The following is a 26866-nucleotide window of genomic DNA, read 5'->3' on the forward strand; positions in this document are numbered from 1 at the left end:
GAAGCCCCTGCTCTGAGGGCATCTGTTCTAAGAAAATAATCTTTCTCCCCATTCCCCTCCTACTACTAAAACATCAGTGTTTGGCAAACACAGTATCAAAATAATCATCTACTTGGAAGTCATATTTGGTCACTAAATGGACTCTGGCAATGAGTCAGCAGATATGTCTCTTATCCTTGTTCCTCTGAGCTTCTGGAAGCAACAGGATTGAGGTCAGAGGTGAACAAGGCCAGTCCTTTGATGACTGTGTTCACACTTGTCACCTCACAGAGCTATTGAAGACACTGACTCTTCTCCTAGGCTTCCATGACTCAGTTTTTACTGATGGGAGTCAACTTTTTATTACTCTAACAGACACCTGACACATTTACTTTGGCTCATAGTTTGGGAGACTTCAGTCCCTACTTGGCTGGCCCATTGTTCTGAGTCTGATACAAAGCATAAAGCATCACGCCATGTCATGGAGGGTACCTATGAAAAGCTCTTCTCCCCATAGCAAAAAGCAGAAAGGAACTGTGGCTTCAGTATCCCCCTGTGGACACACCCTCCATGATGTGATTTCCTGCTAATAAGCCCCACCACTTATAGGCTTCACAAGTCCTAAACCAGTCATAGGCTAGTGATCCATCTTTCAATACTTTCAGTGCTTTGCAGGACACTGACCCAAACCCAGACAAATACATACTGAGTATTAAGGCCCTAAACCAGGCATCACTAATAGACATACACAAAAGATACAGTATTCTCTACTCCTCACAAAAGCTGGTATCTAGAGAAAACTAAACAAACATGAATGTAAGCAGTAGAAACACAGAATCACCCCTCCCCTTAGAGATGAGGAATTTAACCTAACTGAAGAACTGAAAAATTGTGGCTAGAAAGGGGTAGGGTGGGGTTAGCCTTGACTCTCATAGGGCTTTCATTCATGAGTTTACTACACATATACACAAAGCTGGGCATGGTGGTGCATGCCTGTAATTCCAGCACTCAGGAGGCAGAAGCAGGTGGATCTCTGTGAGTTTGAGGCTAGCCTGGTCTGCAAAGCAAGTCCATGACAGCCAAGGCTAAGCAAAGAATCCCTGTCTCAAAAAACTAAACAAACCCATATACACAGGTCAGCTCTCACAGAAATTAGAAGGTGAACAATTACATTAGGAGCTGGAAAGAAATATTCCAAGTTCCCTCAGGAGAAAGAAAACACTGCACAGCTCAAGCAAGGAGTTTCACACGGGAAGCAGAAAGTTTTGCACACGACTACACATAAGATAGATGGCATATATGTAAGTTACAAACAGAATGATCCAGTCTTCCCACCTCCTGGTCATCAGTCTATGATCAATGTTTTACTACCATTCTTGAGATATGGATTCTGGTCCCATCAAATTCGACATTGGAAGTTACAGAAAAGGACAAGTGAAAATAGAAAAACAGCAATTTGCACATGAACATAAACACCTACCCACCAGTTTTTGTAGTTGTTGATGCGGAAGGAAAATAGATTGGGAAGTGGGTGGATCAACAATTGTTTTCAAATAGAAGTTTCGGCTCGAATCTGTAGATCAAGTGTTGGGAAGAATTCTGACAGGGGTGACCCAGTTTGCCTCAGAATAGGCTCCCAAGGGCCACTTCCATCAAGGGACTGATAGGTAGCATTCAGTTGCTATGTTGGCTCATATAATCATAATTTTAGAATAATAACCTTAAATGTAAAAACATAGCATCATATTTAGCACTTTCATTTTGGGTACCAAAACAGCAATGGCTTTCTCCATGTAGTGGTATATAATTCAGGCCAACATGAAGTATAGGTTGCACCCTTTCTTTGGAGGGATACTAAAACCACAGCCAGCCTTTGGAAGCTTTTTTGGCTTTGTCTCCTTATGAGACACACCCAGAGAACGCTGTTCCATGACACAGACTCTATTTTCAACACCCAACATGTGAGCCCAGAAGTTTGGAGGACCAGGCCATAATGTGTGAGGTGATTCCTCAGTAAAACTGGGTATCAGTTGTTAGATACCTTTAAATAACTTTTTCTGTTATTCCCAATTTTTAGGCTGTAATGTCATCTGGGAGTATCTATTTGCATTCTACCTTTATAATTTTTGCTTATTACAAATATTACAAAACTACCCCTAAAACTTGTACTGGAGATAGAGCTCAAGGATATAATATTTACCTGTAATGGCACACCTGGGTTTGGTTCCCAGCATCACAGGCCAGCACACACACAAACAACACACATGCCCAACACATGCAATACACACACACATGACGGCTCGTGCACACATGCACACACCGCCTAATATGCTTAAATCATAACTTCTTTAGTCTCCCAAGGCTCACATTTTACTATTAAATTAACACATGCTACTTGACTCATTCCTGATAAACAGCAGTCATCTCATCAGATCCTATCATTGTGAAATCTCAGTATCATTTGCAGATTAAGTCTCTGTAAATGGACTTGGGGTCTCAGAGACTTCAGTCTCCATGCTAATTCCTCAACAGGCTATAGAGTACAATTATCCTCACCACAGTGCCAGGAAGCAATATACTAGTGAAAAAAATGAAGCTAATTTTAGAGTTTGCAGTGTTCCTCAAGTATTATTAACTCTGTGACTCTTTCTCCTAGTACAGTTTTCTAGGGGCACTCCCATCCAACAATCCCAAGCAAAGTATTCAAGACCTTCAGGGTCTTGAAGTCATCCACAGCAGAGACTTGTTCGTTCCCATGGGACAGCAGAACATGGGAACATCCTGGCATCTATTCCATCCAACTGAGCAAAATTTATTTTCACAAAATGGACACTTGATGAAGAAAATCACAACTGAATTATAATTAGGTCAAAACTTATGTATAAAAAGAGTTCCACTGATGCCCATGTGTCAGCCAGTCAAGACAGGTCCAAGTCACAGACGCCTGAAAGACTACATGATTCCCTTCATGACTTGCTGCAGACTATTAATGTCCTGTTCACACAGCCTGGAAGCCGCACCACTGTCGGAGCTTCTCCAGGGCCTTTTATTCTGTCTATGCAGCTAGCAAGGATGACCCGGAGAGCTAGTTCTTATTCCATGACCCCCGTGAGATTTCGTACTGGAGGGAGCAGTGTTTGAAGTGCACAGTGTCCCTCCTCCACGCCTGTTCTTATTTAACCTTGAAAGACAGATTCACAACTAAGAAGCAGAGATCTGATCACCAGAGGACATAACAGTAAACAAGTCAGACCACGTGGCCTCTTCTTGCCCTTAGCCATTGACATATTGCTCAGCCAGTAACATATTCCTTGGCCCCAGAAGCTGGTGAAGGAACAAGATTTTTTCAAACACTATCCTATGTCAGTAATCTGCTTACTTTTTGAGACTTGATGTCAAAGACAGCAGCAGGATTTCAATACTAGAAGAACCACAACCCAAATTATGTTTTCAGGACCAGAGAAGCCAGAAGAAATCTCTGAAGTTAGTAGGCAAACTGAAGTTTCTTTGAGCTGTAATAGAGCACTCTCTGAAATTACACATTTCAACTCTTATATATCCACACATTGCTATAAGAAACACTACTAAGTTTCCCCATGTCTCACCATTACTACTATTGTATGGAGTGGTCTTCCAAGTAATTGTTAAATACTATAATTTTCTGTTTAAAAGGGGTGGGGTTATAAAATTATACCATGGGTTTATGTCTCCTCTGATCATGTGAGTTAAACTCTTTAGATTTGACAGTACAGATTTCCCATCAAGAGCTTAAGAAGCACAAAGTTCCATGTCATAGGGCAAGATCAGTAAGGACCACGAAGCCTGAGTTCTGCATAGCCAGGTATCTAGGCTACAATCATGGAAAACAATAGGAAGCCGAGTTCCTACCTCGGTGACTGGTGAGCTCTCTGGATGCAGATGGCAAAGGTGTGTACTGGGGGTGGCTCTCTGGAGAAGCAGTATCATCTCCAATGGAAGCCTGTAACATAAAAGCAAAATGTCATCATAGAGAAACACCAAAGGCCAAGTGCCCTTGCTTACTAAAGACATCTCCTTGAGATTTGAGTTTAGAGAGAATGGGGTCCACTGGGCCTTCCTTTACCTGTTGAGATGGAATGCTAGGGAGTGTAGTAGGGTACAACATTTTGGGGATGGCTTTGAGATAAGAGGATTTGTTGTTGCTGTTGTTTTAAAGAGATAAAAGTAGATGAAGAAAAGCAGGAGGGATGAAGGTAAGAAGTGCTATAGACTGATCCTGTTAGAGGCATACTCCCAGAAATTTGGACAACGTGAGTGCTGGCTGTAAACAGATTCCTGTGGCAATCACTGGGAGCGGGGCGGCTTAGATGAGAAAAATCAGGGCTGGGTTATATGGATCTAATGGCACAGATGCATCAGAAAGTAAAATACATAAGGCTCTGCATCTGGGGTGTTGGCTAAGTTTAACAACAACCCCGGAGCAACCACTCTGGAGTTTGAATTGGAAATACAAATTCAATGCTCTGTATTTGAAATGGCTGCAATCAGAATATTTCATACTAAGTCATTCAGAATATGTGCAGATTTGTAAGGAGGTCCATCGAGGCTGAGACCGTAATCTGACTGTGGCACTCATTTGTTTTCTGAACATCTCACAAGCAGAGCCTTACAGGCATGCCATATGATACATTTAGTGTGCCTACATTTTGTTCTACAAGGCCAGGAGAAGCTACTTGTGGCATCAGGTTAGTGCTCCCGGGGTTTGGGTTTGTAGCACGTTGGACTTTAGATTTTTAGATTACGTATGCTGAGTACATATAATGGTTATCAATGAGACATCATCACCTGGAAAGTTAACCGAACGTAGGATTCTGTGATGCGGCATACATGAAGGTGACCTCCACTGACAGAGTGAAGCTGAGCACTGATGTAGCTGTTTTAAGGAGTTTACCCGTGCTCCTGTAAGTATCCTTTCACACCTGCTTTATAAAGCGCAATGTTCTCATTGATTTTGGTAAACACACACTCACACACACACACACAAACAAAACCAAACAAACAAAAACCATCATTCAAAGTCCCAAAAGAAAATGATATATAGAATGGCAGGCTTTTGTTTTTTATTTTTAATTGTACAACAACAGCTCTTTGATTGTAATACTATGGCTAGTTATCCGTTGGGGAATTATGTTAAAGGCAGCTTGCTCATGTGGTGTTAGCTCTTTTCTGACCTTTGTGTCCTTGCAGGCTAATGCAGGAAGAATTTGTGGCAGCTGTGACACTCACAAGGCATGGTACCAATGACCAGTATGTTACCTGTAAAGCTTGGTTGCTTTGACATGAAGCACCACTGTTATACGTAACTGAGATTTCTAAATCAAATGCAACTTTTTTTTTTAATATCCGAAAAAGAACATCTGTTAGAAGCGAAAACCTCAGCTTTCAACCTTTCCAAAAGCTCCGTGAAAAAGTAAATTTCATTAATGCCTCACTTTTTTTCTTTCCAAAAGAAGAAATCCATTCTATGAGGTGTGTTTACCCTGCTAGAAGTAGGCCTTTTCTCCGAAGAGATTACTACACTATGGGAATCAGAACTAAGCAGGAGATTAGACCTACTTGCCACGAAAACCCTTTAAACTTCATTTCTGACATTTGAGGTGTTTGATTAAGCAGCTTTCAGGGCAGACTTACAGAGAGAGGTCTGAACTGAGCAAAATTAGAAGCTCTGTCCCTTGGTGGAATCAGGTTTGAGAGAGCACTTGTCCATTCCAGCTAAAAGGCAAACATAGTGAACATACAGGATGCTTAAAGCTTGGATCAAGTATATTGGACCAAGACAGATAAAAGTACAGCCACAGAGGAAACTGTTTTGGAGAGACCTGCTATACCCGACCCCACTGAACACTTAGCATGCTGCAAATATGTGGAGGAGACAGAAACTGAATTAAAATCCAAACCCTGCAGTTGCTGCTTGTCTCTTTGTTTGGCCTGTGAAGTCTACTGTGACCTACTTGATACCTGGAACACAGAAACAGTGTTCTAAACATGGAGGCTATTCTATGCTTGCTGAAGGACAGGTAAAGTGATAACATGGGATCTTCCAGCACACTTCCTACAAAGACACACCAGATTTTCTCTCTACCAGTGTTTCTGTTGCATCTCATCCTTAAAAATATTAAAACACCTTTAGGTCTGTAGACTTTAGCATGGTTATCCTATATTATATGGCTAGTATCCGCTTATAATGCCATGAGTGTCTTTCTGGTTTTGGATTACCTTACTCAAAATGTTCTTTTCTAATTCCATCTTTTGCCCGGAAATTTCATGATTTCCTGGTTTTATTAGCTGAATAGTATTCCATTGAGTAAGTGTGCCACAATTTCTGTATCCATTCTTCCATTGAGGGACATCTAGGTTGTTTCCAGATTCTGGCTATTACAAATAAAGTTGCTATGAACACAGTTGACAAATGTCCTTGCTGAATGGTGGGGCATCTTTTGGATATATGCCCAGGAGTAGTATAGATGGATCTTGGGGTAGTACTATTCCTACTTTTCTTAAGAAAGTGCCAGATTGATTTCCAAAGTGGTTGTATAAGCTTGCACTCCCACCAGCAATGCAGGAGAGTTCCCCTTTCTTCACATCCTCTCCAACACGTTGGCACTTGAGTTTTTGATCTTAGCCATTCTGATGGGTGTAAGATGAAATATCAGAGTAGTTTTGATTTGCATCTCCCTGATGACTAAAGATGTTGAGTATTTCTTTAAGTGCTTCTCTGCCATTCAGTATTTCTCTGTTGAGAATTCTCTGTTTAGCTCTGTACCACATTTTTTAATTGGATTTTTTGGTTTGTTGATGTCTAATTTCTTTAGTTCTTTATATATTCTCAATATTAGCCCTCTATCAGATATAGGGTTCGTGAGGATCTTTTCCCTTTCTGTAGGCTGTCGTTTTGTTTCGTTGACAGTGTCCTTGGACCCTAGGGAGGATGCTTAAATCTCATTCAGAATGGCAAACAGGATAGACACTAGAAATGGTGGAAGAGAGGGAACAGAATGGGAGCCTACCATAGAGCTCCTCTGAAAGTCTCCACCCATCATGGGACCAAAGCAGATGCTGAGGCATACAGCCAAACTTTGGGCAGAGCATAAGGAGTCTTATGGAAGAAAGGGGGACTAGAAGGACACAGAGGGGACAAGAACTCTACAAGGAAATGAACAAAGCCAAAAATTCTTGGCTCAGGGGGTCCTGCAGAGACTGATGTACCAACCAAGGACCATGCATGGAGAGGACCTAAACACCCTGCTCAGATGTAGCCAATAGGCAGCTCAGTCTCCATGTGGGTCCTCAGTAAGGTGAGCAAGAGCTGTCTCTGACACGAACTCAGTTGCCTGCTTTTTGCTCACTTCCCCCTGGCAATGCAGCTTTGCCAGGCCACAGAGGAAAAGGATCCAGGCAGACCTGATGAGACTAGGGTCAGACACAGTAGAGGATGACTCCCTCTTGCAGTGAACTAGGGGAAGGAGATAGGAAGGGAGAGTAGGGTAAGGAGACAATGAGGGAGGGGTTACAATTGGGATACAAATGAACAAATTGTAAAAAATAAAAATTAAATACAAAATTATAAATTAAAAATAAGTTAAAGTAAAATATTAAATAAATAAAAGAAAATAATAAATAAATAAAATATTAAAACCCTCCCACCTCTCCTCCATATACCCAATAGGAGTTTTAGGTCACTGTGCTATTTAATTTCTTAGTAGTTTTAAACTTGGATTTGTTGGTGATGTGATAAACTGCTTTTCCTAAGAAGAACTGGAAAACACACTACATATACGCAAATACTTCTGCCTGTGAAGACATAGGAGTTCTGTAGGTGAGAGAAGAGAGCTCAGTTAGTCTCTTGTTTCCAATTGTATAGAGGACAAAAATGAATGGAGTTTTGTAGCCGTCATTCAATGCCCAACACTTAATTACTTTTCTGCTCAGCATCCACTTTGGGATACAAACTCAATTTGTAGAAAGGAATCCAGGAAAGTAACAATTTTGCAAACTATGCTTTTGTATTGGGAGACTCTACAAAACAAGGTTCCAGCTACCAGCTCCTTGGCAAGGCTTATTATCAAAATGAAAAGCACTGGGCCTTTTCAGTGTGATCCGCACACATGTTCTCCACATCTTATCCTCAGAAACACAGTTCATAAAAGCCAGGTTAGAACATGGAAGACACAGACAAAACATTCTTTCACTTTGCACAATACCTGATAAAGGATATAGAACTCACCTTGGACGTGAGGTAACACACACCTAACAGCTTGAGTATCAGATAATCAAGGTATAAGCAGAAAACATTTGCATAATGTTTTTTTATGTGTATTAAGAAGAGATACCTAAGGTAAGAATAAGGAAACCTTGAGAAGTCTGACTCTTCAGAACCATAAAGATTCTCGAACCTTTGATTCCTTGTCAGATTTCCTAAGTGCCGATGGCTGAGATTTGTAGCCTCACATTTTGGTTTTATCTCCTGTTAGGGGGTAGTTGCCATGTCTACAATAAAATATCAGTATTCAAGATACATAAAGAATGTCCTCCAGTCAACAAAAATGCATAGTAGAAGACAATGGGCAAAAGAAATGCCAGGGGCTTCCGAGGGGACCTGAATAGTCAATAACGGAGAGATAATTTGATCAAATTTCTTACAGGCCATGAGAGCTAATAGAGGATATGATTCCCCAGCTATTGGACCAGCAGACTTCATTCCAAATATCAAGTGCTAGAGGACATTGAGGGACATGAAGGTTGTTCTCTCATCTCTGCCAGAAGGAATGTGTTGATGGTTCTACTGGCTGGGAGAGCTGAATTCCTCAGGGTCACACCCAAGGTGCCTTCTGACTTCCACATGTGCACATGTTTTCCATCTGTATATGTGCACAGACAGGCATGCACATATGCACATGAATACAAAATATATAAAATGTTTAAGTTATGGAAAAATTCACATACAAGTCTGTAAGTATAGATAAGAGACTTTTAGTTCTGCAGTATTTCTAACAGAAAATGTTGAAGCAACTTAAACAACTGTCAATGAGGAGTCAAGAAAATATTCATTTGAAATATATATATTCATTTGAAAGGATAATACTTAGTATTTAAGTGCAATAAAGCCAGATAGAAATGTCTCAGTTCAAATAGACCTAAAAATTTCTACAGAATGAAAACGCAAGTGGCCTAATGATAAATGTTGCATGGTTTTACATATATACATATGTGGCCTTTTGATTTCCTGTATACAAATATGTAAAAATTACAGAAGATGTATGTGAAACGTATAAAAGTCCATTTGTCCATCAAGGGGCACAGTGATTAAACTGACACTAATAAACTATGTGTGGTAATTGTTTCTATCAAGGAATAGATTTGGCACAGATACATTAAAATGTTAGAAATAACAAACTTTAAATGGTGGCTATGTGTGCCCTTAATGTTTAAACTTTTCCACACTATTGAAATTTTGTTTTAAAATTAAAAGTGAAAGCTAACAATATAAAAACTCTTATTTTTCGTCCAGGTAATCTTCTATTTGATATCAACCCCAAATAATTTCTAGTACTTGTATATTATCCATTAATGGCATCCTTGGTTGTTTTTTTATGATAAAATATCCAGTTTGTATTTCTTATAAAGCTATGACCCAGAGAATGGACAAAAAGAAAAAAACAATCAAATAACAGTAAAACATTGTCTCAGATTACAACACTGGATCTGTTTGTCCCAGCCATCTGAGACTTGCTGGAGATCTGCCAGTGCACAGGGAGGGTCCCTTGATTATTCTACTCCATATAGGAGAGTTGCTAATAATTTGTTTGTGGTTATCACCATCATCATCATCATTGTTATTATTATTGAGACAGTTTGTGTAACAGTCCTGACTGTCCTAGAACTCTATTTGCAGACCTGGCTAGCCTTAAACTCAGAAATCCACCTGCCTCTGCCTTCTGAGTGCTGGGTAAAGTCTTGTACCACTACACCAGGATCTCTAAGAACATCTTAAAAATCACATCAGTAATGGTTAACAGCCACCAACACATTGCAGAAGGCAATTTCCATCACACAGGAGGTATCAGGTCCAAGGAAAACTCTACCACCAAATTCTGTCAGTCAGAACCAAAAGCCAGATTTCCTCAGGGACTTGTGAAGCAGGTCCCTCACTGGCAGAAGGGACAAATGGTTACCTATGGTACCAATAGCATACCAAACCACATGTTGGACTCCAGGCTCCTTTAGGATGGCAAGGACATACTACATATTTCAGAAGACAATCCACGTTCCTCTCAGTTCTTACCTTACCCTAAACTCATCCAGCTCATGGGCTTTTCTCCCTGCATCTGCCTTTTTATTTTTTTTTCCTTTCCTTATTGATCTGTTATTTTGGCTGTTCGCTCTCTTGTTCTCATACTCAGTTTCTCTCTCGTCTATAATAAAAAGCTTTCCCTTAACCAGACCACAGAGTAGTCATGTCATTAGCTTATACAGGAAGAAGGCTAGAGCTTTTTAAACCTTGTAGGAAAAGATTCAGTGAAAGTCCACCACATTCTAGGAGAGACCTGTAGAGTGAGAAAATCTCTCAGTGATTACAGAAAATGAATGGGCCTGGGTGAATGTGTGACATTCGAGGCCCTTCCCAAATGAGTGTGTGCAGTGAGAGCTGAGGCCCAGGGCAGGCATTCCTGAGCATCATGGTGCACACAGGGATGCAGCGCACAGGAGCAGAGATTTTGCAGGCTTCAGAACAAGGAGGGGGCAGCTACAAAGTTGTTTAATGGCCATAAATCTCTGACTATTTTTCACAAAATACCATAGAAGACCACAGCTCCACAACTCATCCCCCATCACTCAGCTCAAGTGGAGTTCTTTGGCATGCTCACTCACCCCTAAATCATAAGCCACATAAAGTGATCCCGGGGCTGGGAAATTTGTCAGCCTCTTTCAAGTAGAAGTAATCTTCACTTCTCATCACAATTCATTCCCTGAAACCACGGCAGAACGCTGACTCCTCTAAAAACATTTAGTTTTCTTCTCAAAAGAAAAAGCACTGCTTGTTTAGTTATCAAATATTTAGTAATCACTTCTAGAGGTCAGGCTTGAGCTGAGGATATCAAGAACGATAAAATGAGGAACTCAAAAAAATTATGCCATGATTAATAGTGGTCATGAAGAGTCATCAGCTCCTAACAGAACCCTCATAAATACTCTGGCTTGAAATCTATGCATAGGTAACAGTAATCATGTCTGTATGTGTTTCTTATTTATTCTAAAGGTGAGTTTTCAAAAGGAACTATATTAACTTTTTGAAATGAGCTATATTCTTAGCCCTTATATGCCACTTAGTCCCAGGAGAACAAGAGAAAGCCAAGGCATGGTGGTTGACTAAATTCAACGCTTTTAAAGTCAAAGACAAGACTATATATATCATCATTGTAGTTCAACCTATACAGGTGAGCCAATCTGCTCAAAACAGGAGGATAAAGACCAAAGGAATGAGTCGCAGAAGCAAAGAACCATCTGAAGACTGAGACTTCCAGCCTTGTTTACAAATCACGCTGCTGTGTCATCTAGCATGAGGTACCAGTGGTGGAGAGATGGGACTAGAATCATAGACAGATTTGAGAACAGGAACATGTATATCTCAACAAAGACAGAAGTCAGAAGGGGTAAAAGAAAACAATTAAGTAGTGATGAGATTTAATCCATGATTGAGAAACCAAGAGAGAGGTAAGAGTCTGGCAGAAACTGGGAACTCAGCTGAGAGAGGGAGAGGAGAGTGATTCAGGTCAGAAGTGGGCAGAAAAGAGGTTGAAGAGGGAGTGTGTCAAAGGCCTCTCTGGAGAAAGAAAGCCCTTTGAAGCCAACAGCCTGAAGCATTCCATTTGATTTTATCTGATCTACAGGGGCCCTAGTTCTGCCAGTAACCCCAGAGGGCATCTGGCTGGGAACAGCAGTTCACAAATATTTATGGGGAGGGAGGGAGTGAAGACAAGATCCAGGAAAGAAATAAAGGAAAGAAATTATGTGGCTCTGGGTTTTTGTGGGCTGCTTCTTAATCAACTCATAGGATGAGAATCTCAAAGAACTTATCCAGAGCAGTGGCTTCCAGAACATGTTTAGCAGATGTTTATGCAAAGTAATAAAAAAAAAAATAGCCTAAGTATTAGGTAACAGAACCCCAACAGATTTCTTATAACGAACCAAAAACAAAACAAAACAACAACAACAACAAAAAAAAAAACCTGTCAGTACAAAGGAGACAGAATTATACTCAGATACCATCCAGATGTTTTTGAAGAGAGAGGACTACTGTTCACTGGCTCAGAACTTACCTTGTAGGCTGATCTGGTGATTGAGAAGCCTCAGGGACTCTGTCTACCTCACTCTCCCCAATGATAGAATTTCAAGTATGTGACATTGTGTCCAACTTTCTTTAAATATGGATTCTGGGGATCAAACTCACTTCCTCATGCTCACAAGCAAGTGTTTTAACAGAGGAGTCAAGGAGAAAAGAGAAGACAGACAAGGAAGCCAATGGACAAAGTATGACTTAGGAGCTATGTCTTAGTATTTCTTGAGCATATAATAAAAATTCTTAACTATTTGGCTTTCTGATATGCAGGTTGTGTCCTTGAAAAATTTAAAAACTGAGACAAATAAAATAGGAAACCCACTGAAGGCTATGCAGCTCTTAAGTAAAACCTTGGGAGAAAGAGCAAGTTGGCCTGACCCTGAAACTACGCTGTTCCTCAGCACCCACACCTTCTCGGCAAAGGAACCCTCAGAGAGCATTAGCCCTAGCTATAAGCTAATGTGCCATTTCACCACCATCACTGTCCATGGGGACCTGTGGACAGAGTATTATGTACAGACCTCTGGAGCTCACAGTTTTGGAAGCCAGATCTTAAATAAACACTGAATGTCTTATGGGACCTCAGAAGGCAATTCCTCAAAGCATTGAGAAAGGATTATCAAGAAGGAGGAATTCATTAAGAGGATGGGTAGTTTTATAAAAGGAGAGCATCCTATTGAAGTCAATCATAACCTACCCAAAATGGTAGTAGCAGTCAGTACTGCCACTCACTAATTCTTGTTGCAGATCTCATTGTGTAATACATACAACTAGAACACAATCATACGGGAGATGTGATGTCGTATGTGTATCACATTTCATAAGCAGTAATCACATGCCATCCTTCCACCTATCTCTACAGCCTGGGAGGCAGCACCTTCATTATAACTCTTTTACACATAAGACAACTGGGACTAAACAGGGAGCAGATATTTGGTCGAATAGCACTGAGTCAGTATGTGAAGAATTTGGAAATCTGAGCAGCACATCTTGGTTTCTTGGATGGCAACACTGTACAGTCAACCTGCTACTCACAGGCGCCTATAAAGACATCCTCCCTGGGCTTCCTTAGTGTATGTAGGAAAGCAGGTAATAGAGTTCTTGTGAGCTACAGTTCAATCCATGCTAAGATGAAGCAGGTTTTATATGTAGATATATAAACAAAACTGTCATCTGATAAAATGATTAACAGTACTGTGAAGGCACATGAGTCCTTCAGCTCTGTTTGGCCTTTGAGGATTATGTGAAGCAGTTTGCTGGAATCGGCATTACTAACTCACAAAGTCAATAGCAGGTCTTCACATATGTTCTGGGGCTACTGGGAACCAGATACTGAAACTTACACTGCATTTACCTACAACTGAATATATTCTCTTAACAGCAAAAGCAACACGGAATAATTCATTGCTTCCTAGTTATATCACAAAATGTCACTATCATGCATGCTCTTGAACGTATGTGGGTCTGCTGCAGCTACCTGATGATAGTCTACCTCTTCCTCATTCTCTTGTGATACCACTTTGGTGTCTCAGTGTGGGTTATGATGGCAGAATTTGGGGGAAATAATATTTCCAAGTGGTGAAGATTAGGGTTTGATGTATCAGCCTGCTGTATTCCTAAATCTAAGAAAGCAACAGAGAAAATATTAATGATACAGATTAAACACAACAGGGTCCTGTGCCTAGACCCATTAGCTACGAATAACTTGGAAATCTGAAGAAATAGCCACCTGATATCCAAAAGCCATTTCCAGCTGGGTAAAGTTGTGGCTGGCGTTGATGAATGGCTAAAGTTGTGATGTACTCATTAAGATAAAGGAACAAACACCAACCTGTACTCCCATCAGAGATACTCCTGTTATCAGTTACAGCCACAGATATGGACAGCAGATACCACAGAGAAGTGCCTGAGAGAATCAAGCGCTGTACGAAATTACAGAAGAATACATATTATATGTTTAACTTCTACTGTGTTCCATATGCTGTTAATTAAATTTAGATATAATAAATTTATGTATACATATGACATATCTATACATTTCACACAAAGTCCTGGTTGCTAAACATTTCCTCCTGTACTATTATAGATATAATAACATTAATTAGTTTATTATTATTATTATTATTAGTAGTAGTAGTATTGCTGTTATTGTTATTTTTATTCCTGGTCCATAGAAGAGCTCCTTTCCTTTATAACTCCAAACGTGCTTTCTATGTTACTGGATAATATATGTATTATATATAATATATAAAATACTATCTAATAATTCTACTCCTGACTGATCCAAAACTTGTGTACTGTCTTCTCTATTTTCTCTGCTTGTTTTTTTCAAGATTTAGAGATAGGGTCCATTTGACTATGTGATTTTAGGCTTTTTACTTAAATTTTCTAGGTCATACTTTTCTTGACTGTAAAATACAATAATAACAATAGTTATAAGCAGGAGCAGGAGAAAGAGGAGGAAGAGGAGGAGGAGGAAACCAAGGTACAGTAAACATCTCTGGGTCCTTTGTGCCTGGAACTGTGTTCCGTGCTTTCCAAGCATGAATTCATCCATCTTCCAGCAGTTCTCTACAGTAAACTCCCAGTTTAGTTTTATAGATGAGGAAGCTGAAAACCAGCCAAATTAGAAAATGGACCAAGACCTCACTTAGGTTCTTGAGTTCCCACAAGTGCCGGAGCTGAGGCACAAATCTAGGCACTTTTCCTTCAGTGACCACTGCCTGGATTTGCAAGATATCTGCAGACTCTCTTCCCAAGGAAGGTCAATATCAAATAAGGCTAAGTTCTTCACTACCCCTTGTCAAATACTAACTGCAGTTTCTTTTAGTTCCTCTAACTTTGTACCCCTACAACTAGACTCCAAGCTTTCTGAGAGACAAACATGCACAGCTTTCATCCCCCTTCACAGCAGCTACCTGCAGCTTGCACAAACTCTTACTGAACAAATGTACTTGACTTCTCACTTACTGAACAGCAAAGTACAACTGGAGTCCTACTGAGAGTAACACCAATGAGACCACTCACCTGATAACCAAGACTGGTCTACAGGTGCACTGTGTAACTACAGGGGTCTAGCCATCCTCAGCAAATCACCACCAGTGGAATTTTCCATCTGGCTTTGTAGGGCCGTCGTAGAAATAATATTATGTCATGGTAGTCCTACAGGGTTGATGTATTTTGGCTCCAAAGAAGGAACTTGCCTCATGTGTCTCTCTTCCTCTCACAGAGGTTTTTAGTTTTATTTTTTTCTCCCCTTCTCAAGGCCTGAGGGTCAAGTTCTGTCCTTGGAACCAAAGTAGTTTTCCAAAATGAGGTGAAGCCAGCTCTGTCAAGCTGGGCCAGATCTGCTGTCAGAGCCTTTCCCAAATACATCAGACCCTCTGCTTGTAAAAATAAATTGATACCAATGCACGAAATTTATTAGGAGATGACAGCCCGGTTCATAATGGAAATATGGAGAAAACATCATCCTTCAAAGCTGACAGTTTATCCATCATGCCTCAGATTCCTGAGATAGAAGCAGACGCTGTCACATGCAATCCGCTGAGGACATGTCTTCTTGGGTTTCCCCATGACAGGAAACTGAAATTATCCAGAAGAAAGGAAGGGCCTGTGCTGCTCTTAATGTACTCGGCCATATATTTTCAACATTACAGGAGGCCCATGTGGCCAAGGCAATGAATGATGGAGGAAGTCAGGTGGCTGGAACTCTCAAAGGCCTCTCCTTTTCTCTTAGGAGTCATGAACTGGGGCAGAGGTCACAGAGGGTTACAGACCTGGTGAGTGACAAGGATGCCCTGCTATGTATAAGCGGAGCCAACAGGTGGCAGAACAGACCCAAGTACAGGCTACAGCTGGCTCTGCTTGAGGTTTAGGGGCCAGGTCATCTTGCTCTACATATTCTGCTCAGCTTTTATATCTACTGATAAACTTGAGACAATTTAGAAGGGCCACTTAATGACGAATCAATGTAAGAGTATTTCTGGGGACCACAAGGCCCCATTCTCTGCACATTTAATGAGGCAGCCTGCTGAACCTTGCATGAAATAATTGTGTGTTGTATTAAAAGCTCTTTTGGAAAGTATAACTGTAGTAGTAAATTAGAATGAAATGAACATGATATTAGGGGAGAAAATATTTCAATGTCAAATTTGTGAGATTTAAACATATTATATTTCAGACTTCATTTTTGAAGGTTTAATTAAAATTATTATACCTAGAAAAATTTTAACCAATTTATTTTTAAATATGTATGTATGTATGTATGTACTTATTTATACAGGTATGTGTGTGACTCTATGACTTTATGTGCACAATGTATAAGAAGGGGGCTATGGAGGCCAGAAGAGGGCATCAGATCCCATGGAATTAGAGTTACATGCTGTTGTGAGCAGCCATGTGGGTCCTGCACACTGAATCCAGGTCCTGTACAAGGGCAATAAATGCTCTTCACCACGGAGCTGGCTCTTGAGCCTCTACGAAGTTCTTTAAACGAGATACATTCAAATCTTTCAAGCATATAGGTTTCTCACAATAAAAGAAAGTTATCAATATGAAACAATAACCTAAACAGATAAGGACAACCTTAAAGGCCTTTTAAAGATTTCTTTTTCCATTTCTCTGTCTGTCAATGTATGCCATGCATGTACCCAGGGAAGAAAGAAGAGGGCATTGAGCTTCTCAGTGCTGAAATTTCGGGTAGTCATAAGCTTCCAGACAGAGGTTCTGGTGAGGAAGGAGACTTTTCAAGAGCGGCGAGCACTCTCCACGGAGCCATCTTTCTAGTCCTGGCCTTATACTCCTAACACAATCTTTGTATGAAGAGGAAAAAGCTTAAGGTTCCATTTAAATGTGAGCGAACAATAACTGGGTATAGTAGCTCATGCCTGCAAACCCAACCTTGGTAAATTGATGGAAGGGCATTGTTGCAAGTTCAAGGCCAGTCTTAACTGCACAGTGAGATCTATGTGAAGAAACGTATCACAGTGGGTGTTGGTGGGTCAGCTCAGTGGGTAAAGGTGCGGGCTGACAAGCCTGTTCAGTATCCAAAGGGATGCTCGGGTGGGAGGGGAGAACTGACTGCCACAGTTGTTTTCTGGACCTGATATATACACCATGGTACATGTATAGACACATGAATGGCTATACACATAACACACACCCCACACACACACACACATCAATAAATAAAATTTTTTAAAACTTAAAACTTATTATACAGATACTTACACATCAATGCTTACTCATTACTCATAGTAGCTAAGTTATGGAACAACCTAGCAGTCCAGCAACAGAGGAAGAGAGAAAGAAAATATTAACTTTTTAAGCCATAAAAAAAAAATGAAGTTATATCCTTAACAGGCAAATGGATGCAACTGAAGTAGTACCATTAACTGAATTATGTCAGTCTCAGAAAGACAAATATTGCATGTTTTCCCTCATTTGTGGATCACAGTTTGTGTGTGTGTGTGTGTGTGTGTGTGTGTGTGTGTGCGTGTGTGCGTGTGTACAGATCATATGCAAGTAGGAGTGAAACTGACTAGGGGAACAAACAGACCAATGGAGGAATGAGGGGAGAAAGGGGGAAACATCAGGTTATGATGAGGGTGTGTTCAAAGTACATTATCCACTGCCATGGAAATGGCCTATGTGACTCAGAACTAGGTGCAATGAAAAACAACCAGACAAAAATTTTAAGTGACTAAGGTACAGGGAATCTTTGTTTGATGTCAGCGTCTGACTTGTTAAGGTTCAGAGACCATTCGTACAAAGAGGACAGCCCAAACAAGTTGCCATGTTTGCTTTGTTATATGGCTCTAGATAGGATGTATATGATATGTGTGCCATTGAGTTAATCAAATCCTGATCCAAACACCACACTCTGCTTCACTACTCTAAACATCCCCAAGAACAACAGGGGAATTAAGCCATATAACTGTTAAGTCCTTATTTGTAGGTACCAGTGTTGAAAATATACAAGTGGATCTATAACTCTGAGACCCCATATTCTTCAAATATTGTCTCTCAGTGAAGCAAATAAACTTCTAACTGTTCACATTTGTTTTAAACAATCTTCTCAAGCGCCTGTTTTAAGCAAGGCTTGAAACTCTGTTGACTTCACGTGTCCAAATTAAACAGATCTGCCTTTTCCCCTGGCTTCCTCTGTGAGCACATGCCAGCATGACTACACACTTGCCCAAAGTTTATTTCAATGTTAGTGGGAAACAAGCCATCAGTGTCTGCCTTTTAACCAAAAGTGTGACCTTAAACTTGATGGATCTCACCAGAAGGCACATTTTCAAATTATTTTTCTACTGGAGGGTTAAGAATATCGTTCCCCAAATTATTGTGACAGCTGTGGGGTAGGGGCTAAGTCACAGACACAGCAGCTCAGAAGCAGAACTCAGACCTCACAAAATGGGAGACTTGCTTCTGGGATGAGAAAGGCAGGGGAAAGAGAGTAAGAACCACACCGAAGGGAGGGAAAGAAAATATAACTCTTTTGAGCTGTTAGCAACAAGAGACTAGTCCTGAAAGGCATCTAAAACCTTGACTTTTCTGCTACCACCATTTTTGTTTCTAGATCATTCTAACTGGGGCAGAGAACACTGAGCACTTAAAGATTCTCCAAAAGGAATATCTGATAGATCTTCCTTATTAAAGATGACAGAATAGAATTGATGGGCCTGGTGTCTTGCCAACTCCAACTTTTCTTTCTTTCTTTTTTTGAGAATGCTGTTTAATGCGTGGACATTATTTTTGGACTACTGAACGCCAGAAAATAATGAGCTGGCATTCAGCTTTGGTGAATAAGACCCTGAATTTTCATCTAAAAGCAGTTTTGAGTTATGGCTGTAGATAAGGTGTAACTGTGCAAGGGAATTTTATCCATGTTTCTCCCATGAATCATGAATGAGGGAAAAAATTACAGTCTAAATTGCACTTAAAAGGAATAAAGTCTTTTCATGTCATACATGATTTATCAAAATGATCTCATTTTAAGGGGACTGTGGTGTATCTTGATTAATCGCATTAGGGCCCGTGATGAATGGCCTCTTTAATGGTAACACAGGATTTATTGGCAGCATCCCGACTGGAACCAGAAGGGTAAGAAGTAAAATATACAATAGATAGCTAATGCAGATAGGGCATCAGTATTGCCCCTACTTGTTTTAAAATTATGCCGGTAGCCTCATTGTCAGGACGGCCTGAAAGCCAGCCGAGAAGGCAAAGCAAGCCGCGCACACAGACCTGAGTACCAGGCGAAGGAAGCCAGTCTGCCTTCTCTAACTTGTTGCACACACGTACCAATCCCTTGGCCTGACCATCACTGTCTGTGTAAACATTCCGAATAGCAAAAGGGGGATGACTGGCTTTGGGGACTGGCACTGCTCGCACTATCGCCCTATTTCAATATCCTCTTCACATTTCACTTTAATATCCTAAATGCCTATAAAAAAAAAAAAGCCATCTCCCACTAATTTCCTCCAAGGCCGACAGATCAGAGGCTTGCCTTGAAGAGTTCCTTTAGAGCCCGGGAGACCCCCTCATAATCCTGCTGCTTGTCCGCAATTAATCCTCCAAGCTGCGACATTATTACACCACCACCCACAGACAGAGGAAGCTCCGACCCACTGGACTTGGGCTCCTGAGGAGGCTTCAAAGGTGCCAATCACACCCGCCTCCCAAAGGTGCCTGCTGTCAGCCTCAGAGGTTCCATCCTCCCCACTGATCAAACATTCCTCCTCAGAAGATTAATTCAGAGTCCCCGCCCATTTCCTCCCATATCCTCTTTCTCTTTTCAGTTTACCCAATGATCCATCCTGGCCTCCAAAAGGGAAGCCACGGATAATAGAAGGCCTTTCAAAACAAAAGCTGGGCCGAGGCAAACTTAAATCCCAGCTGTTATCAACTTAAAAAAAAAACAAAAATATTTAAACACCTTAAGGCAGGGAGGATTAGGGTCTGGCCTGAAAGGCCATTCTTTGATCAAAGACCCCAAGACTTTACACAAACATAATCACACGGCGACGGAGGGCTCTCCGAAGGCGGAATTGATTTGTTTGACAGCAGGGCTTGTGCGGCAGCGAAGCCTTCCGCACACTTGTGTTCTTCGGTCCCCATGGATCTCCAGGCCCAGTGACTTAGAAACTATATATAGATATATATTTTCTCCCAATGTCTCAATTGAAGCACTGAGTGGGGAGATGCTGCAGAGAGAAGGGAGGCCAGGTGCTTGCCGGCAGTTTTTGAAGCACCTCAGGGACTGTGAGGAGACAGGAACGCCACACCCATTGCCCTCGGTGTGGAGTTTAGCAGTGAGTAGTTTCCATATATGGAAGAAATCTTGGGAGGACAGCAGAGTTCCTCCTGAGAGCCAGGAAGCTGCCAATCCCTTCCTGTCTGTCAGGCCCAAGGGCCAGGACTGACTCACAGAAATCATTAACATGAAGGAACCAGGGCAATCATCAAAGTCAACATTCATATCCATCCACAGGTATGTCTTTAAAGAAAGGGAGTAAATGTGTAGGGTTTGTTTGGGGCTTTGACAGCTTTGTTAGAGAGTTGGTGCGGTTTTGTTTTGTTTTGTTCTTCATATTACAGATACAGAATTGTTACACACATCTAAGAACTGTTAATCACTATGACACAGTGGGAACCATTTTACCACAGAACCAGTGTAGGTTACAGAGTCTCTCTGGTCCAACAATGTATGGGAGAAAAGATGACTGTTTTGGTTATGTTCGATGAAATCCAATTCCAAGTCCACCAAGGAAATAAGTTTCAAGCAGAATTTGTGACTCTGTGGTGTGTATGAGTCGCATGTACACCTCTGAGAGGCTGCACCCTGCTCCAGGGAGAGTCAATCACATGGCCGCACCTAGCTGGGAGCCCAGCTTACAGCTGATTAAGGGGGGTGAGACAGCGGTTCCCTAGAGGTACATCTAGTGTAATAAACACTAAAAAGGTCAGAGGAGCAAAATCCGCTTCAAGAGCAGCAGCCTTTTACATAATTATTTGGAGTCCCTTCCTGCATCCCGGACGCTGAAAGCAACTTATTGTCATCTTTGCACCTCAGGGAATCCATTGTTCAGTAGGCCAGTCTTCAGACCTCCATGTTTAAAGTCACTTCCCTAGAGCTGCTGCACAATTTTATACTTTCCAGGCTCTCAGTCACAAAAAGCTTTAGCATGCAATTCCCCTTTAATAAGCTTGGGCAACTCATAGAAAATTAAAAATGAAAACAGTCCTCTAAAGGGAACAGAAAGAGGGGAGAGAGGGAAGGGTGGCTGCTTAGATCATGGTACAACATTGGTAAGAGACCAAACAGGCTACACACACACACACACACACACACACACACACCACACAAAGGTGGGGTAGGGTGAAACTTACTTCAGCTTGTTTTCCGTAAGTCAGGACTTACATGCAGGGTTTAATCACTAATGAGCAGGCACTGAGCAGCTTGCACCTGCACCTGGACATGACGCAGCACTGCCACTCTGATACCATGAAAACATGTGGCAATGCAAACAAACAGCATAGGGAACTCTCTTGGGGGGGGGGGGAAATAATTCTAAGAAGTCCCTTTCATATATAAAAAATACTTACATAAGCTTCAAATGTGTAGGGAACTAATGTACTTAGTTTTCAAAGGCATGTCTCTGTCATTCTGTCACCCAGACACCATCCCCTTCTTCCTCCCCAGGCTCTCTCAAAGAGATTCAAAGGTACTTCTGCTGCGTACAACCCAAAACCTTGCAGTCTTAGTGGATGAGGGCCACAGGACCTGGAGCACTGAGGAGATTCCCTGATGACCTTAGCATGTATGAGAGAGGAGCTGAAACTAAGATCCTAGTGGATGTTAGACCATGTGTGAGGCACGACATGTGTATCCCACCAAAGACTCAAAGGAAATAAGGAAGGTTCTCTGTTTAGGTACTTAGCAGTAATCACTGCAGTATCACAGAGCAGACCAAACACAAATGCTCCATTAGGCTGCTACCCCCTCCTAGGCTAGAGCTACCTACATGGCCTGTCTACACCAGGACAGCCTAACTCTGAAGCATACTATGCAGCTTGGCTCTCCTGGTCTGGACCTTTTAAAGGACCACAAAATATGAGGGTGTACGTACAAGTGTTGACTGCGGAGGGGAAGACAGAAGTAAGGAGCTAACTTCAAACAGCATCTCTCTGTAAGATTAATATTAAGCCCTAATTTGTGAACATGTTTAGATAAGGACTCTACTTTTCAAGATAAAGACTCTAGCATAAAGTACTAACTTTTACATTGATGCCTTTTTTATTACACAATCCTGTTCATCTTGGAAGAGAATCAAGGAAATGAAGAGTTGTTTGAAAATAACCTTCAAAATATGTTTTCCCTTCAGTTTTTAGGTTTTTGTTTTTTTGTTTTTGTTTTTTTTTTTTTTTTTTTCTAAATGATCTGGTAATCAGTCATAAAGCTGTTCTGAAAAGAGGCTGTCTTGATTTGTTCCACATTATCAATAGTTGTTGACACCAAAAGTTCCATTCATTTAAACATGTATGTGTAAAGCTGTTTCCTTGAAAGAGACCAGATCCAAGCAGCTGAAGAAATGACCAAGTATCAAGATTAAGTTTGCTGTGCAGTATTTCTAATTATTCTAGAAACTTCATTCTTCCTGTGGCCAGAGAAAAATGAAACATTGTTTCGAAGCTACATCACCCATGCCCACCTCTCAAATCTTCAAATCTGTAGTGCCCTGGTCTAGTGGCACACTAGGAGGCCTGGAGGCTCCCCTTGTGGGAAACCCCATTCTGGGATGTGTGTGGTATTTAGGGAAAACCTGATGCCAAACACTGTAAATGAAAGAAAAGGAAAGGGAAGGAAGAAAGGAAAACAGGTTTGTAAATCATTTTCCAATCATTTTCCATTCATAAAAACTATTCTTAAATGTTTTTCCTGACCTGATTCTACTGTCTCAACTGTATTTTGCCCTAGTTACAAGACAGAAAGGCTCCATATGTTCTTTTCCTTTCATTCACACGCAGGATTCCTGGGTTTGGAAAGGTCAACATGGCCACAGAAATCTCCATCAGCCTTTAGGAAGCTGGTGGATTTACCCTGCAGCTGCACACTCTGTTGTCCAGAGAAGCTAATGACACAGTGGCAGGACACACAAGGGGGGTGTGCACCTTGTGTGATGACTAGTTGGGAGGAAAAGGACACTAAAAAGGTTTATTTGGAGACTATGGTCCTGGCTTTGGTCTGCACGAAACGAATTCCACTGTATTTTCTCCATAACTCCCTATTCCACCCTGCCTTCCTTCACCAAAGAATGCCTGCAGCTTGGCTATTTGGGGTTGTTCAGAGAGAGCTCAGTTTGGGGCCGAGGATGCGACTCCCGGGGGTCAACCCCCAACACTGTATGGTTATGTGTACCTTCAAGTACACCTGGTGTGGTGGCACACACTCAGAATTACCGCACCCGAAGGGTCGTTCCAAGTCATCAGAGCTACAGAGCAAGTGTGAGCCCCGCCCAGGATACAAGAGAGTCTATCTCAAAAACAAACCAACAAACAACCAAGAGGGTGAATTCCTGGCCTACTGCCATAATGGCCTAGCTGAAGCAATCATCCTTAGAGCGTTCCTTTAAAACAGAAACCTGACAGAGTTGCTTTTCTGCTTAAAACAGCCTGTAATGTTTGGCCTGAGTTTCAGGCTTTGAACACGGCCAACAAGGCCTCAGGCCACAATCCCTCCTTCTTCTCAGGCCTGACTCTTGCCTTCTTCCCCTAACGGCAAGCCAGAACCTGTCTGGCAACCTTCAGGTAACCTCCGGTGTTCAGTCCACCCACTTAGGAGATCTTCACAGAAGGATCTTTCTCTCTGATCCTTTCTCTCCAGCATGCTCTGCGTTAGCAATGGCCCTCCACTGGCCTGCAAACTCCTCACACATCGTGTTCCCACAGTCCTGAAAAGCTGACTCAGAAATTTCTCAACAAATTCTTGTCACATTGTAAAAGAAATGTATTTTATGCTAAACAAACACCATTCTTCCGTCCCCACTGGTTCAAGGTGGAGTATCAGACTTCCTAGTCCTTGCCCACACCGTTTTCTAAAGAAACACCCCCTTTGGATCCGTGGGTGCTCAGTGAGTGGCACACACAGGGCGCTACACCCCAGTTCCCCAGGCACAAGCTTTTCTCAATCAAAGCCCTTTTGCTTCTTGCTGTATCCACTTTTTACCAAAAAGGTTCATCCAAAGGTTGTTCAGAACAACAACAACAAAACAAAAGACAAAACAACAAAAACCACTTCCTTCCTGGGGTTGTCTGATGCACAGTGACAGAAACAGAACCAGAGTCCCCGGCTTCCGAGGTGTACTCAGAGTCGTCGAGCTGGCCTTGAGCTCCCGCCTCAAGAGACCGAGCCCACAGAAGTGAGGCAGCATACAGCCCACCTAACTGGACTTGCCTCTGTGTTATACTTCCTCTCTTGCTCCTGCAAACTGAGATTTTAATGAATGTCATAAAAAGGTTTAATCTAAATGAAGACTGAAGGCGTTTAGGGAAGCATCCACTAGTCACTGTCCCGATCTTCCAAAGACAGGAGAAGGGGTCTTAAAGATTGTCAATCAGGAGGGAGGGGCTTATGGGGGAATACAAAGTGAATAAAGTGTAATTAATTAAAAAAAAAAAAGAATTGATGTTGCTAAAAAAAAAAAGTATCAAGTGTTGGCAGGGATGGAAGACAGCTGAGACTCTAACATTTTGCAATAGGATGGTTACATTCTCCTTCTGACCTGACACTTTTACTCGCAGGTACTTACTATTTACTTACTATTTACATTCACATGTGGGAAGACTACTTGATAATAAAAACGAACCACCAGCAAAAAAAAAAAAAAAAAAAAAAAAAGATTGTCAATCAGATGAAAGCAGCTTGCAAACCTTGTGCTGCGCAGCTCAGTCAGCAGAAGGGGGAGCTGCAGTGTAACCTATTTGGGATGTAAATCTAGAGCTGGCAGTGCAGCAGATTAGAGTCTGAGTGGTAGCTGCTGCCTCGCCAGTCTTCAGCGGTCCTAAATATCCTGTTCCCATTCAGCGCAGGTCATTAACAGAACTCAGAATGGTGCTACTAAAAATGAACAGTAAGAAACCCACCTGGTATGGTGGCACACACTCAGAATTACAGCACCCGAAAGGTCGTTAGGAAAGGAAAGGGTGGCAGCCTCTCCCCTAGGGCAATCAACCCCCTGGGAAGGAAAGATGTATTTGTGCAAAAGCACTGCAGTCTAGTGACTGTATTAGCTTCGAGTGACAACAGCCTAACCTAGATGAGCCATTACAAAAAGTGACAGAGGGGATATTTTGACATGGAAGAAATGAGAGAAGGAAGAGCGGATATAGAAGAGACAAGAGAGTGGGGGACGAATAGAAAAGAGGAAGAAAAGAGGGGAAGGAGGAGAGAAAGAAAGAGGGAAGGAAGAAGAAGAGGAAGGACAGAGATGAAGAGCAGGAATAGTCAAGGCCTTCTGTGCATGTCTTCATTCAAGAACAAAGGTCTCACAAATAGACAGTGGCAGGAACATGAGTGCTGGAGGGACACCACCCCTCTTTTGGGTTGTACTTGTACAGAAATGGGACAAAAGACTCAGATCACAGCCCATAGCTTCCCAGAACCAAGCCAGCTGGTATCTGGGCTTTTTTTTTTTTTTTTTTTACGAAATCAGGTGTTCATGCTGCGACAGAAGTTTTCCTTTTTCCCTCACTCTAGCCAGTTCCTGTTTCCTTCAACTGGAACTCTCCAAGACTCTTTAAAACCACAATTTAATTACATCTGAGAGAGAGAGGAGAGAGAGAAAGAGAGGAGAGAGAGAGAAGGAGGAGTGTAAACATGACTCCTTTTTATCTCCCAATACATCTGGACAAGTAGACAATGTGCTAAAACAAAATAAATCTGCCCTGACAGACACATCAAAGGGGCTTGCAGCTACTTACAGCACAGGAATGCAGTTGCTAAGCATCGGCCAACGACTTATCAGTCCTTGGAAGAAATGCTTTTTTCTCTCTTTGAGGGGGGCGATGAGGAAAGTTAGAGAGTAGGAACCAGCCTGCGAAAGGAGACTGGGGATTTTCGGGGATTTTGAAGCTTAAAATGAATTGTAGGAAGAGAAGAAGTTTTGTTGTGGTTTTCCTTTGACATACTGCCTATATTCTTATAAAGGTAGCCGGAGGGGGTGGGGGACCTTCTAGAAAGGGCTCTTTAGGACTTTAAGAGAAGGACGATGGTGCAAAACACCTGTATACAAAATTCTATGTATTTCTCTGGGTGATTCGAACCTAATGCTACCTAGTCTAGGATCTGGGGAAATATTTCACATTTAACAGAGTCAGGAGAGATAAAAATCCTTAAGCAGTCATAATAAAAACCGAATCACCCAACATCATAAGCCACACATGTCTCTTTCTTTCCTTCTTTCTTTCTTTCTTTCTTTCTTTCTTTCTTTCTTTCTTTCTTTC

General features: G+C 41.6%; 1 protein-coding gene across 1 annotated transcript in view; it reads right to left on the bottom strand.

Moving 5' to 3' along the window:
• Positions 1-26866, bottom strand: part of Lrmda (leucine rich melanocyte differentiation associated) — a 1023325-nt gene that overhangs the window by 196278 nt on the left and 800181 nt on the right. The window contains exon 6 of the mRNA XM_055606258.1: positions 3868-3958. Within this exon, the coding sequence (XP_055462233.1) occupies positions 3868-3958 (91 nt within the window). The remainder of the gene's footprint in view (positions 1-3867; positions 3959-26866) is intronic.

This window comes from Psammomys obesus, unplaced genomic scaffold (assembly GCF_907164565.1).
Source record: "Psammomys obesus unplaced genomic scaffold, mPsaObe1.curated_primary_1811, whole genome shotgun sequence".
NCBI classification, from domain to species: domain Eukaryota; kingdom Metazoa; phylum Chordata; class Mammalia; order Rodentia; family Muridae; genus Psammomys; species Psammomys obesus.